This window comes from Dipodomys ordii, unplaced genomic scaffold (assembly GCF_000151885.1).
Source record: "Dipodomys ordii isolate 6190 unplaced genomic scaffold, Dord_2.0 Scaffold289, whole genome shotgun sequence".
Classification (NCBI taxonomy): domain Eukaryota; kingdom Metazoa; phylum Chordata; class Mammalia; order Rodentia; family Heteromyidae; genus Dipodomys; species Dipodomys ordii.
The window spans coordinates 102,877-118,616 of NW_012267505.1; the positions used below are offsets into that span (position 1 = coordinate 102,877).

Consider the following 15,740-nt stretch of genomic DNA (forward strand, 5'->3'; position numbering starts at 1 on the left):
TTAGATTGTGAGGGTTGAGTTATTGTGAAGTAAGCTGAATTTAAAATTAGTTCAAGAACAATAGGACATTAAACTTTTCTTATGTTTATAAGAATGGAATTATTGTTTAAATTTCAATGTGCCAGTCATTGGGCTTGAGATTAGGGTCTGAGCCATGTTCCTGAGTGTGGTTTGCTCAAGTCTAGCACTCTAGTCCCTGACCCACAACTCCACTTCCAGTGTGTTTGGTAGCTAGTTGGAGACATAAGTCTCATGGACTTTTCTGTCCAGTATGGTTAAAAATTATGATCCTTAGATCTCAATCACCTGAGAGGCTAGGATTATATCTGTGAGCACAGATACTTGTCCTAGTCAGGAAAAACAAATACTCCTTTGTATATAACTAAATGTGTAAAACTTTCATCTTCTACCAATTTATTAGTTTTAAGTAAATTGTAGCTAAGTTGGAAGAAAATGCAAATGTATTTGCCTGATATTTGACTGTGTATAATTTAATCCTTTAGACTTGAAGAAAATAATGCAGGAGATCTTATCCTGGAAGATGTTGGTGAACGGTGAGATGCATTCCTATATGTATATATACATGTCCATAAAGATACACACATATTAAGCCAGAATTTCTGGGAGATGTCTCAGAAGATTGTAACGTTCCCACTTTTCCAAATTAGGGGAATGAATGAGGAGCCAGTCAGAAGACAGCCTTAGTGGTATTTTAGTGAGCAGTGAGTAAAACTCCTAGAAAGCTATCAGATAGCCTGTGTGTAACAAATTCGTAATAAATTTAGTAACAAATTATCACCAACAAAATAGCTCATGTACTTAAAGTTATTCCACAGTCCTAGGGGATAGAAATTATGTCAAAGTGCCTTTGGTGTTGGTGCTTTTTCTGGCCTGTAAAAAATAATATTTTCATACCCCTTTTTCCTGCTTTTCTGTTTGTCCACAATTGTATAACCTGTGGATTCATCCTCTGATTCTTTGCATTGTTGTTATCATTATCATCAGCATCAGCAGCAGCAGCAGCAGCAGCATCATCACCATCTACATTTTAGTATCATTATCATTATTATTCTTATCTTTATTATTATTATTATTATTATTGTCATTTTGTTCCAGTCTTTAGGCTTGAACTCAGAGTCGGGGTTCAGACCTTGAGCTTACTGTTGTTGTTGTTGTTATTATTTTGCTCCAGTCTTTGGGATTGAACTCAGAGCCGGGGTACAGACCTTGAGCGTATTTTGCTCAAGGCTAGTGCCCTACCCCTTGAGACACAGGTCTCCTTCTGTTGTTTCCTGCATAGTTTATAGCAGATAAAAGTCTTAGGAATTGGCTGCTAGTAGCTCATGCCTGTACTACTAACTGCTCAGGGGTCTGTGACCTGAGAGTCATGATTTTAAGTCAGCCCAGGCAGAAAAGTACATGAGACTCTTGTTTCCAATAAATTATTCAGAAAAAGCCAGAAGTGGCCTTGTGGGTCAAGAGGTAGAGATCTAGCCTGGAACAAAAGAATCACAGGGACAGTGTCCAGTCCGTGGGTTCTAACTCCAGGACTAGCTTGTGTGTATGTGTGTGTGTGAATGCGTGTGCAGGTGCAGGCCCTGGGGACACATACAAACACAGGCACACACTCACGCATGCATGCACGCACACACACACAGTCTCAGGTTCTTGCTTCCCTGGGCTTACTTCAAACTAAGACCCTGGTTTCTCAGCCTCCTGATCAGCTATGATTATATGTTAGAGCAACATGCCCTGCGCTAGGAAAGACATAGTCTTAAATTTGCCATGAAGCATTTCTTTTGCAAATGTGTACATATACTTGGCCCTAGACACTTTGTTTCTCAAGATAACCAGTAATAATTCTTTTCTTATAACTAGGTATATATAAAACTTTCAAGATCTACTAGTTTATTAATTTTAGGAGAATTGTAGCTAACGAGTTAAAAGTAAGGGTAGGTATTTACCTCATACTTGATTTTGCATAATGTAATTGTTTTATTGTTTAACGTAGATATAAATGAACCAATAGAGCTAGACTGGAAGATGTTAGCAAAAATCAGATGCATACACACATATTTACGTGTGTTTGTATATGTGCATACATACATATATACATATACCTTAAGAACATATATACATACACACATGAATACAAAAATAAAAAGGTATTAAACCAGAATTTCTGGGAAGTATATAAAAAAAGTTAGACAGTGTATCTTATATGTGTAATATTCCTCTCTTTTCCAAGTTAGGTGAAGGAAGGAGAATCTAGTCAGAAGACAAACTCCTTGCTATTTTAGTGAGCACAGAAGAAAACCCTTAGAACACTATCAGCCTTTTTATGAGATCCTATGAGATTGAGTAGTATATGTTTTGATTGACTTTAGTAAGATTTTTATGAGCAAAGTACCTTCCAAATGACAATGATTAACTTGTGTCTGCGTGAGTGTATGTGTGTGTGTGTGTGTGTGTGTGTGTGTGTGTGTGTGTGTGTCTGTCTATCTGTCTGTGTGTCTGTCTGTGTCTATCTGTCTGTCTGTCCATCTATTATGGCCAAAACTTAGAGCCTTGTACCTATTTTGCTTTCTTGCTTATGGTTGATGAAACTCTTGAACTCCTCCTGGAGTCCAACATTTTGCTGGTTAATTGAAGATGGACTATCGTAGGCATTCCTACTCTAGGTGGTTTCAAATTAGTAGCCTCAGTCTCAGCCTCTGAGTAGATAGGACTATAGATGTGAGACAGTAGCATGCCCATCCATCCCAGATTATGATGAAAGTACAAATATGGAGATCATTGAATAAGCAAGTAGAGACAAAACTGTGAGTCTAAATTGAGCGCTTAACTAGAGCAACAGGGTTCCTATACTGCTGAACCCAAACAGGGAGATCATTGAGTAAGCCAGTACAGACAAAAGCACGATTCTAAATTGAGCACTTAGTACAAGTATGGTGATCTAAGTTCAAACCTCAGTATTTGAGAGAAGTCATGGAGTGGGCAGAAGAGGTGGCGATATAGCTCAAGTAAATGAGCACATGCTTAGTCTGCACAGACTTTAGTGTCAGTAGTCAGCATTTTGGTAAAAAAAAAAAAAAAGTATGGTTTCTTATGCATAGTGCAACTTAAATATTCTGTTTGTTTTTTATTTGTTCACAGTGACATAGAAACCATGCCGGAAGTTGTCATCATTTCTGGTAACAACACAACTACTGGGTGAGTTGTTTTCTTTTGTCATTCACATGGTAAACCATTTTTGTGGATGGGGTATTATGACAATCGACAAAATACATGACGACCTATCAAAAACTCTATGTAGTCATATTCAGTTTTGCAACTAAATAGAAAATGATAGAGCAGGTCAAAAGAGACTTGGTCATGGTCTGCTGTGAATTCAAGGACTGGCAGGCACAATCCTTAGTCAGAGTATCAACGTGCATGTATGGGACTCATAAAGATCCGAGGAATGTAAGAATTCCTCTCAGAAACACAGAGGCAGTCCCACTGTTCTGCAGATCTCAGTAGATAGGAGAATCATCTACCTCAGACCAATTCTTCATTCTCCAGAACTCAATTACCCTGAAAGGCCCACTATTACATTGGATGGGAGTCCTGCTTCTAGCCTTCTATTCTTTGTTCCTATCTGACAGGCAGGAAAGACTGCCAAGATTAGTTTATTAAGGAGGGAATAGAGAAGACATAGGAAGCAGAAAATTAGATAGAAAATTAGATTGTGAGGGTTGAGTTATTGTGAAGTAAGCTGAATTTAAAATTAGTTCAAGAACAATAGGACATTAAACTTTTCTTATGTTTATAAGAATGGAATTATTGTTTATTTCAGTGTGCCAGTCATTGGGCTTGAGATTAGGGTCTGAGCCATGTTCCTGAGTGTGGTTTGCTCAAGTCTAGCACTCTAGTCCCTGACCCACAACTCCACTTCCAGTGTGTTTGGTAGCTAGTTGGAGACTTGAGTCTCATGGATTTTCTGTCCAGTATGGTGGAAAATCATGATCCTTAGATCTCAATCACCTGAGAGGCTAGGATTATATCTGTGAGCACAGATACTTGTCCTAGTCAGGAAAGAGAAATACTCCTTTGTATATAACTAAATATGTAAAACTTTCAACTTCCAATTTATTAGTTTTAAGTAAATTGTAGCTAAGTTGGAAGAAAATGCAAATATATTTGCCTGATATTTGACTGTGTATAATTTAATCCTTTAGCCTGGAAGATACTAAAACAGGAGATCTAATCTTGGAAGACATTAGTGATAGGTGAGATGCATTCCTTATATGTATGTATATATATATGTACATAAAGATACAGAGATATTAAGCCAGAATTTCTGGGAGATGTCTCAAAAGATTGGGCATTACTGCTTATGTCTGGAAAGTTCCCACTTTTCCAAGTTGTGAATAAATGAGAAGCCAGTCAGAAGATAGCCTTAGTGATATTTTAGTGAGCAGTGAGTGAAACTCCTAGAAAGCTATCAGGTAGCCTGTGTGTGAGACCCCATTTGAATGGACAGTATAAGTATTTGATGACTTTAGTAACAAATTATCACAAACAAAATAGCTCATGCACTTACAAGCTATTCCACAGTCCTAGCGGGTAGAAGTCTTAAGTCAAATTGCCTTTGGCATTGGCTCTTTTTCTGGCCTGTAAAAATAATCTTTTCATACCTCTTTTACCTATCTTGCTTATTGTCCATAATTGTATAACCTGCGGACTCATCCTCTAATTCTCTGCATTGTCATCGTCGTCGTCATCATCATCATCATCATCATCATCATCATCATCATCATTACTATTACTATCATTGTTATTATTATTGTCATTTTGTTCCAGTCTTTAGGCTTGAACTCAGAGCTGGTGTTCGGACCTTGAGCGAATTTTACTCAAGGCTAGTGCCTTACCCTTTGAGACACAGGTCTACTTCTGTTGTTTTCTGCATATTTTGCAGCAAATAAAAGTCTTAGGAACTGGTTGCTAGTAGCTCATGCCTGTAATCATAGCTTCTCAGGAGTCTCTGATCTGAGAGTTATGATTGTTAGTCAGCCCAGGCAGAAAAGTACAAGAGTCTCTTGTTTCCAATAAACTATTCAGAAAAAAAGCTTTGTGGCTCACGAGGTAGAAATCTAGCCTGCAGCAAAAGAAGCTCAGGGACAATGTCCAGGCCCTTGATTCTAACCCCAGGACTCGTGTGTGTGTGTGTGTGTGTGTGTGTGTGTGCGTGTGTGTGCGTGTGTGCACGAGCGCACACGCTTGCATGTGTGAGCCCTTGTGCGTGCTCGCGCGCGCGCACACACACTCACACACACACACAGTCTCAGGGACTTGCCTCCCTGGGCTGACTTCAAACTGAGACCCTCGTTTCTCAGCCTCCTAATCAGCTATGATTATATGTTTGAGCTACAAGCTCCTGGCCTAGGAAAGAAATAGTCTTAAATCTGCAGTGAAGCATTTCTTTTGCAGATGTGTACATGTACTTTGCCCTAGATACTTTGTTTCGTTTCTCAAGATTACCAGAAATACCCCTTTTCTTATAACTAGGCATATAAAACTTTCAAGTCCTACCAGTTTATTAATTTTGGGAGAATTGTAGCTAATGAGTGAAGAAGTAAGTGTAGGAATTTACCTCATATTTGATTTTGCATAATATAATTGCTTAATTGTTTAATGTGGATATAAATGAACCAATAGAGCTCAGACTGGAAGATGTCAGCAAAAATCAGATGCATACAGGTATGTATATGTGTGTGCATATATGTGTGTATACAAACACACATACATGCATGCATGAATACAAAGATACACAGATATTAAGCCAGAATTTCTGGGAACTATATAAAAAAGGTGGGCAGTGTATCTTATATCTGCAATATTCCTCTCTTTTTTCAGTTAGGTGAAGGCATGAGAATCCAGTCAGAAAACAAACTCCTTGCTTTTTTAGTGAGCACAGAAGAAAACCGTTAGAAAGCTATCAGCCTTTGTATAAGAGCCTATGAGATTGAATAGTATATGTTTTGATTGACTATAGTAAGATTTTTATGAGCAAAGTACCTTCCAAATGACAATGATTAACTTGTGTCTGCATATGTGTGTGTGCGTCTGTCTGTCTGTCTGTCTGTTACAGCTAAAACTCCGAGCCTTGTGCCTATTTTGCTTTCTTGCTCTTGAACTACTCTTTGAGTCCAACATTTTGCTGGTTAATGGAAATCTTGAACTACTCTTTGAGTCCAACATTTTGCTGGTTAATTCGAGATGGACTCTCACAGGCATTCCTACTCTTGGTGGTTTCAAATTACTATCCTCAGTCTCAGCCTCTGAGTAGATAGGATTATAGATATCAGACTATAGCATGCCATCCATCCCAGATTATGATGGAAGCACAAACAGGGAGAACATTGAATACGCAAGTAGAGACAAAAGTTTGAGTCTAAATTGAGCACTTAACATGCAGGAACCAGGTTCCCAGATTATACTGAACCCAAACAGGGAGATCATTGAGTAAGCCAGTACAGACAAAAGCATGACTCTAAATTCAGCACTTAGTGCAAGTATGGTGATCTGAGTTCAAACTTGAGTATTTGAGAGAGGTCATGGTGTGGGCAGAAGAGCTAGAGATGTAGCTTAAGTGGTTTATCACTTGCCTAGCATTCACAAAGCCACGGTTACATTTAAAGTCAGCACTGTGTGTAGTAAGGAAAGTATGGTTTCTTATACATAGTGCAACTTAATTTTCTGTTTTTCATTTGTTCACAGTGATACTGATACCATACCGGATATAGTCATTGGTTCTGGTAACTTCATGACCACTGGGTGAGTTGTTTTCTTTTGTTGGCTGAATGATAAACTGTTTTGTCATGTGATGACAATACACAGAATGTATAATGTTTTTGAAACAGTAGAGAAAATTATAGAGGACTTCAAAAGACATTTGGTTAGTTTCAGTGTTCTGTGGAGGCCAGGTTATTGGGGATCATTGATCCTGGGTCCATGCTTCATTCTCTAGAACTCTGCTACTCTATAAGGCCAACCATCACATTGGATGGGAGTTCTGCTTTAGCAAGCTGTTCCTGTTCACTACCTGACCAGTAGGAACGTGAAACCACAATCAGTGTTAAGAAGGAATCGAGGGAACGTGGGAAGCAGCAAATAAGCTGGTGCATAAGGGTTGAGTCCTGTGAAGTGATTTGAATTTAAAATCCACAACAAATGCCAGTAAACATTTGTTAATGTTTTCTTCATACATATTTTTCTTAGCTTCTGCATGAGAGTCTTTTGCAGGTATAAAATATTAATTTTTCCTAGAAGCCTTGTTTGAATATCCATTCTTGTGTTGATACTGATCATACACAGATAAGTAGAGGAATGTGGAGACTGAGATTTGGATTTTTTGAAGTTCATTGAGATGGTCAGTGGAGCAAAGGCTTTGACTCTGGTTCCACCCTAAATTCATATATCATATGAATGAAACTTTCTATATTTTAGGGGGTGTCTTTGGATAAAACAGAAACATGTCATAAGGTAAATATTTCATGCCTTTGATGTGTTTGACATGCTGTTTAAATCCCAGCAGAACCTAAGGATCATTTTGTTTTGCCTGTGTGAGAATATGTAGATTGATTGTGGGGACAAAAGAACCCTATTTGGAGCAAGGAACAGATACAGAAGTAGGTAGGGAAGAGAGTCTTCAGCACCAAGTGAAGTTGGTTCTACAAGTTCCCAGTCATTATCATGTGTTTACAACCCCTTCCTCTAATTTACAGGAAGATAGCCATGATATGCATAGTTCTACGGAGTTATCTTGGGGCTTAATCCAGAACTACTTTGAAGTGGTAGGGGGGAATAAGCCCCTCAACTGTGTAATTATACTTAGAAAAACTTGTTCCTGGGCTGAGAAAGGTGGCTCAGTGGTAGAGTGCTTGCCTTGCATGCCTGAGGCCCTGGGTTTAATTCCTCAGCATAACATAAGCAGAAAAAATAAAGCCCGAAGTGGCGCTGTGGCTCAAGTGGTAGAGTGCTAGCCTTGAGCTGAAGAGCTGAGGGACAGCGCCCAGGCCCAGAGTTCAGGCCCCACATCCGGACCCCCCAAAAAAAAATTTGTTCCACATTGTGATACAGATGATAGCTGTTTAAATCTGTACTAATCACTTTTGCAGAAGTCTAATATGTTTGTTACCACTATATGAATACTCATTATTAGTACAAAATGCCAAATTTGAATAAGGACTGATGCATGAACAAAATCTACTACTACCTGACTCATTTAAGAAATGTAGTTATTGGTTCCACACAGGTTGTATTTATGAATGACATCTACTTGTAGGTACTTTTGCCAAGGCTGATATTAGACACCTGTGATAGAGCCATCAGAGAAAAGTAATTTATAAATTAATTTAAAAACATAAACCTATCTATGCATATATATGAAAAAGCAATCTATATACATGCATATACTATTGTTTAGTACATATTTAAACATACACATATATACAGACTCAAACCCCTCCTACCTTCACAGAACATAAAACAATGAAAATAAAGGGATGTAGAGATTTGCAAAATCTACCTTCAGGAGTTTTTGCAGCCAGCTATTCTATTTTAGCAAAGAGAAGTAGCAGTAGACTAAGCCATAGATCCCTCAGCAGCAGTGCTTCGAGCTGAGGCAGACAATATGTATACTTACTTTCTAGAACTCTGCAGTCAGGTGAGGCTAGTGCCTCAAACCCAGAGCCAAACATGGCCATCAGTATTGAGTGTCTGCAAATGCAAGCCTTCAGCAAACTAGCTCTGTCTGATGGGTGAAGGCGAGGAAAGGAAACAGGGATTGGAATGTCAGAAATTTCAGTAGAGCGACCTACAAGCAAAGTTGAATTTATTATAAATGCCCTTATCTTGGACTAGGGCATTTGTATTTCTTAAAACAGTAAAATGTTAAGAGAAATCTTTGCATCTCCAATGTAAAAAAAAGGTGAGAAATAAATGAATCCATAATATACCATGGATAACAGTGGATGGGTAAATAGTAATTTATGCTAAAACCAGGTACAAAATACATACACACATTTATACCCATACATAAGTGCACACATCCATGTGCATATAATCTCTGTATGTTTCTCTGCATATAGATTGATGCATATACATCTATATATATACATGTAGAGATTCTTATACACACAATACACAGAGAAAGTGGAGATCTGGATTTGGAAAGTTCCTATAGTGATACTGCAGTACAGATATCATTATCAGTGTTTCTTCATGTTCATTGTAGCATGGGGTTCACTTCTGTATCTTTTCGATCCATTTGGATAAATGTATACCCTGTTAAAATACAGGATGTATTGTGATAGTATGACACATGCATATTAAATGTGGTGATCAGGTTGCATAATTGTCACTCTGTAACCTTACTCATATGACATTGATTTCTGCTAGAAACTGGCTGACTCTCAACTCAAACCTAGCATACATACAGGCCTTAGGCCTGGAGTTTCTAGGACTTGTGTTAAAATATGACGATGAACTTTGGGAATTGGTTCTTGGATTAAAAAATCCAAAATTTAAATATAATAGAAGGGATATATACTGATAGTACAGTCTCCCCAATCACAAAATGCCTGTTTTTAATTAGTTTTAAATTATGTTTGTATTTAATTTGTTGTAAACATCTGAACAGAAAGGTTGAGTTGGTAAACATTTTACCATACCAAATATGTCTATTATAAATAATTCACTGCATGGAAAAGGGATATACAAGCTTCCAAACAACTGATTTATATGGGAGTAAGGTTCTCACAGTTTATAAGCTGCAGAGCGATTTCTATAAGAATGTAGAATGAAGAAGTCATTTATGTCATTATGTTAATTACACACACACACACACACACATATATATATATACACATAAACAGAAGTGTGCATTTATAGGTACATATGTACATATACATACTTACATGGAAACTTAAGCATACACAAACACACAGGACTTGGGCCATAGCTTAGATGCTAGAGCACTTAATTGGAAGTAGGCAGGGTGACCCCAGGAGAGAAAGGAACAGGATTGGGATTTGAAAACCTCATGGGAGGTTTTAGAATTGCAGTATTTTTGAAACTGTGTCTTAAGTTTTGTCACTGATAGATCTATGGATAATTTCTATCTTTACATCAGAAGCAGTATGCTTCTTGTAGTTGGTATGTTTGTTACTCATAATAAAAGGCAATCCCTTAGAAAACAATTAGATTTTTTATTTGTAAATCTCTAATGGACTGGATCAAAGAGGAAAGTCCTGTTTAGAACTGAAAGGAAGAATGGCAGATAGGGATCAGTACAGTGTGCTTGTATAATATTATTATGTGGAGCTCTGCATTATATGAGGCTGGTGACCCAAACACTTACTAATACAAAACTCTGTCACATGAAGACTGGCTATCAACTCAAACTTTGAACACATTATTCAGAGCTTCTACTTCAGGCCTTCAGTTTCTTGATCTTGTGTTAAGGAAATGAAAGCTCTTACAATGTCAAACATCAGAAGTGGATGCATAGACTTTTGAATTATGAATCCAAATGGGTCAGATGGGTTTTCTTTTTTTTTCTATTATTTTTTATTGTGAGAATACCATACAGAGGAGTTACAGCTACATGGGCAAGATAATGAGTACATTTCTTATCAAGCATTGTTGCCTCCTTGTTTCCCCTTCTCAACCCTTCCCATCCACTTCCCCTCTCCCCACACAACCCTCTCCCCACCCCCCCACCAAAGTTGTTAAGTTCGTTTTTCGACATAACGACTTGTACATCTCATTGTTGCAATGGGTCCACCTGTATCCCTAGTTAAACGATTTGTTTGTTAGGATTTTCTTTGGTAGCTTTTGGTTTTGAATTCTAATTTTTATTCCCTTGTGGTCTGAGAGAATGCAGGACCAATTTCAATGTTTCTGTATTTGGACAAATTTGCTTTGTGACCTAAAATGTCTATTTTGGAAAATGTTCCTTGTGTTGCTGAGAAGAATATGTATTCTGATGCTGCTGGATAAAATCTTCTGTGGATGTCTGTTAAGTCTAGCTGATCTATGCAGTTGTTTAAATCTGAGGTTTCTCTATTGAGTTTTTACTGGATTGATCTATCCAGATGGGTATTGATGTGTTAAAGTCCCCAACAATTGATGTCTTTGGATCAATATGTGATTTTAGGGAAAGTAGTGTTTGTTAAATACATTTGGGTACTCCATTATTTGGTGAATAGATATTTAGAATAGTAATATCCTCCTGAAGGAAAGATCCCTTAATTAGAATGTAATGAACTTCTTTATCTCTTCTTGCCAATTTTAATTTGAAATCTATTTTGTCTGATATTAGAATTGCAACTCCTGCCTGTTTATAGGGGGGGCATTTGCTTGGTAGATTTTATTCCAGCCTTTCACTTTCAGAATATGTTTGTTTTTGTGGGCAAGGCATGTCTCTTGAAGGCAGCAGATAGAAGGATCTTGCTTTTTAATCCAACTAGATAGTCTATGTTGCTTAAGTGGAGAGTTAAGTCCATTAATATTGAGAGTTAGGACTGAGAGGTGTTTGGTAGTTCCTGCCATGTTATCCACCTTCTTGGGGTCTGTGCCAATTAGGTTCTTCCCATGCTTCTTAGATTCTCTGTTTGGGGCTATTTCTTGGACTTTATCGTCTTCTTTTTAGTTTTCTATGTGTAGGACATCTTTAAGTATCTTTTGTAGGGCTGGTTTGGTGGAGATATATTGTTTAACTTTTTCTTTGTTGTGGAAGGTTTTTATTTGACCTGGATATACAGTATTCTTGGTTGACAGTTGTTTGTCTTTAGGGCATGGCATCCATCATTCCAGGCTCTTCTTGCTTTAATTGTCTCTGCTGAGAAATCTGAGGGGACTCTAATTGGTTTCCCTTTATAAGTGATTGATCTTTTCTCCTTGACAGCTTTAAGGATCCTTTCTTTGGTCTGAATTGATCCTGTGTGATTACAATGTGACTGTGGGATGTCCTGTTCTGGTCTGGTATATTTGGGGTTCTAAAAGCTTCTTGTATCTGAATAGCCCATCTTTTTTCATGTTTGGGAAGTTCTCTGCTAGCATCCTGTTAAACAAATTTCCTAGACCATTAACTTCTGCCTGTAGGTGCTGCTGTACACCCATTATCCTCAAATTAGGCTGTGTGATGGTGTCTTCTAAATGTTGAATAGATCCATCATATATGTTGGATTTGTCTTGAATAGTTGTCTGTTATATATAATATCTAGGCTGTCTTCAATCCCAGAGATTTGATCTTCTTCATGGTTTAACCTACTGTCAAGACTTTCTACTTTTTTTTTTTTTTTTTGGTCATGGGCTTGAACTTGGCTTGGGCCCTGTCCCTCAGCTCTTCAGCTCAAGGTGAGCACTCTTCCGCTTGAGCCACAACACCACTTCTGGTTTTCTAGTGGTTTATTGGAGATAAGAGTCTCACGGACTTTCCTGCCTGGGCTAGATTTGAACCATGATCTTCAGATCTCAGCCTCCTGAGTAGCTCTAGGCATGAGCCACTGACACCTGGCTCTACTTTGTTTTTTATTTCTTTTAATTGGTCAGATTTGATAGCTTCAAATTCTTTGTTGAAGCTTTGTTTTAGATCTTGTGTGGACTTCCTTATTTCCTTAATTTGGTTTTCAGTGTTTTTTCTCAAATCCCTTAGTTGATTGGTTATGGACTCTTTCCTTCTGCTGGGCTTCATTCAGCATCCTTTTGTGGCCTCCCTAGATTGCCCCAGCTCTCTGTTTTTGGATTCCATGAATGCCTCAATTATTCTTTGTCTATTCTCATCCCACTCATGCAATTCCTCTATTAATCTTAAATTAGCCTCATCACGCTCACGATATTCCTGTATCAATCTTTGGTTTGCCTCATCACGCTCATGCATTTCCTTATCATGCTCACAGTGAGACCTTTGCAGGCTTTCAGCATGTTTCAGCATGTTTATCAGAATTGTTTGTAGAGCATTATGGGAACTCTCCTCTGGGTTATGCATTGATTGCTCTGTTGTCTGCTTGTCATGAGTGCGAATTGAAATACCTGGACTTGCCATTTTTCTTGTGTTTCTGCTTGTTCTGCTCATTTGGGTATGATAGCCAAACTGACTCTGATCTAGAACACTATTTTAAGGCAAGCATCAACCTGTAGTTACACAGATTGTTTGATCTAGTCAAAATGGGTACAGATACAATGTAGTTCAACAAGAAACAGATATGGATCAATGGATTTAAAAAAAAAGCATAAGCAGACCAGAAATTAATAGGTTTAGGGAGAATTGTGAGGAGAAAATAAGATTGGAGGAATGTATGGAGGCAAAGTGCGAGTGCGATTCAGAGAAAGGGCAGGGTTAGCAGGAAAGGAGAAGAGAGATAAAGAAAAAGAAATGATAAAAATAAAAAAATTAAAATGAACTACTTAAAAATTATGTAAGTATAAAGAAATAATTCTATAATTAATGGACTTGAGGCTGGGAGTTTGTAAATTGAGTAATCAATATATGAATTAAGTATGCACACAGTGAAGGATAAGGTCTAATAATCAAAGACAAGTACCTATCTGGGGATGAACAGAACAGCAAATAAGTAATGCAAAACAACAACAAAAACAAAAACCTCAGGATGAACAGAACAGCAAATAAGTAATGCAAAACAACAACAAAAACAAAAACCTCAAAGGACCAAAAGGGAAAAGAGTATAAAGAGAATATTTTTAAAAAGAAACAACAGCAAAAACAAAAAACAAACCTAAATTCAAAGTGAGAAAAATAGACAACAGTTTAGAACAAAATTCTTCCAAAAAAAAAATGGGGGAAAGACAGGGGCGGTTCTTGTGTCTCCCCTGTGTCCATAGCCAGTCTCTTGGTGCTGGAGTCTCTGGTTGCTTGTGTTTTGTTTTCCTGTGGCTTGCTTGGTTTCTTAACTCAGACTGTTTGAGCAGGCTGAAGGAAGCTCTGCCTCACCAGGGAGTTTATGTCCCTCCTCCCAGGCTAGTTCAGTGGGGCGGTGATCTACTTTAAGTATCACTAAAAAGCGAGGAGGTTGTTTCCTCTAGCTTCTAGTTGCTGTGAGGGGTGCTAGGTTGTAGGTTGGGCTGTGGCCTATCAGCTTTACTCTGATGGGCTAGCTCCAGATAGACTCAGCTGAGCCTAGGGCCAATCTCAGGATTTAGTGTACCAAGTTTTCAATTGCTCAAGGGCTGTAGTTGCCTCCTGTGCAGCAGCTGGGTAGGTAGCCTCTGGCTCTGTTTACACACTAAGGAGAGTCTGTCCCACACAGGCCAAATCAAGCTAGCTGCTCTGCCTGGGTCTGTGTCAGTATCAAAGATGGAGTTTTTCTCCTGTGGTAGGGGAGGGGCAACTTTCCTGCTGCTGCTCCGAGAGAAGTAATGAGGATGTCTTAATGTTGTAGTCCACATCCACAGTCAGCCAAATGAAAATTTCCACTCCTTGTCGGTTCTTACTGGTGGTCAGTAGCATCCACTCTGGCGCCTTGGTTCCGGGCTCTCTGTGTTGAATATAGCAGCCAGTGGCAGCCGCCACCTCTGCTGTGGCATGGGACTGGGGTTGCTCCAATCTGTCTCCTTAAGTAAGCTGCCTGAGTTTTTCCTAGCTTGCCAAACTCTGTACTATGATAACATACTTGGTGTGTGTCTCTAGCTTTCGATTTTCCACTGGAATACTAATACGGGTTTCTATGGGAGAGCTTACTTAGCCCCCAGACTCTCCTCTGCCATCTTCATCTCCCAACCCTTAAATGTCTTATTAGACAGATTTAGCTTACAGAATACTGTGATGTGTTGGTTATTGACTAAGGGAATGATCCTTCCTTGATACCTGTGGGTAGTGAAAGTGCCAACTTTTATTGTGCTGATATTTCCATTTACACTGAGTGATGTTGTCTTTATGGAGTAGTATTGTGCTGCAGTGAAGTGCCTATATATTTACAAATATTATTTCAAATTGACAGGTCTTTGATAATATTCTATCTTTCTTTGTATCATTTTCTAGTTTTGTGTTACAGAATCTTTTTTTTTTTCTTGTATAGCACGATGATTTGATTCAGGTTGTAGAGAAAATATTCTTCCATCGCTTCAATTTCAGTCTTTCTCAGTTTTCTCAGGTGAAATGTCTAGTAAGAAGTGTATCATTGTGTCAAACTTTTTAATTCAAACCCATTAAAGAGTTTGTATCATCATAAGGCTCAGCATGTGATTGTTCAATAAAGACACATTCCTCACATTTTTCTCTTTTTTCCTGTTTTTTTCTATGTGTCCTTTGTTCCTTTCTTGTTCATCTTTATTGTTTTGTGGTTGTATCGATTAGGATTGAATCTCTTCCCTTTTTCCTATTTGGTCTGTGGACTTACCCCATGTGACTAGGCAGTAAAAACAGTAGAGGAATGAATGTAAAAGTTGTAGAATGTACTGATGTAGAATTGGTAACATGGAGTTCTCATATGTACAACCTGTTGATGTAGTCCAATGGGAAATCAGTGCCCAGTTTAGTGTCTGTGGTAGTACCAGAGAACTATTCCAAGTGTGAAATGTTGACTAACTTCACAGGCATTAGAATATGTGTTATTGTCATTTAAAGATGCAATTGTAATAAATGATTAACTAAGTACAGATGCAAATGTGAACATGAGTAGCTAAAGCCCAATGTGTTCATGTCTAATGTCTAGTTCATTGACCTTAGATGTGTG

The 15,740-nt window shown here is 38.2% G+C and overlaps 1 protein-coding gene across 1 annotated transcript in view; it reads left to right on the forward strand.

Annotated features, from left to right (window-relative positions):
• The window catches only part of LOC106001365, a 45,701-nt gene that overhangs the window by 5,790 nt on the left and 24,171 nt on the right, over positions 1 to 15,740 (forward strand). The window contains exons 2-3 of the mRNA XM_013036469.1: positions 4,221 to 4,271; positions 6,763 to 6,819. Coding sequence (XP_012891923.1) covers positions 4,221 to 4,271; positions 6,763 to 6,819 — 108 coding nt within the window. The remainder of the gene's footprint in view (positions 1 to 4,220; positions 4,272 to 6,762; positions 6,820 to 15,740) is intronic.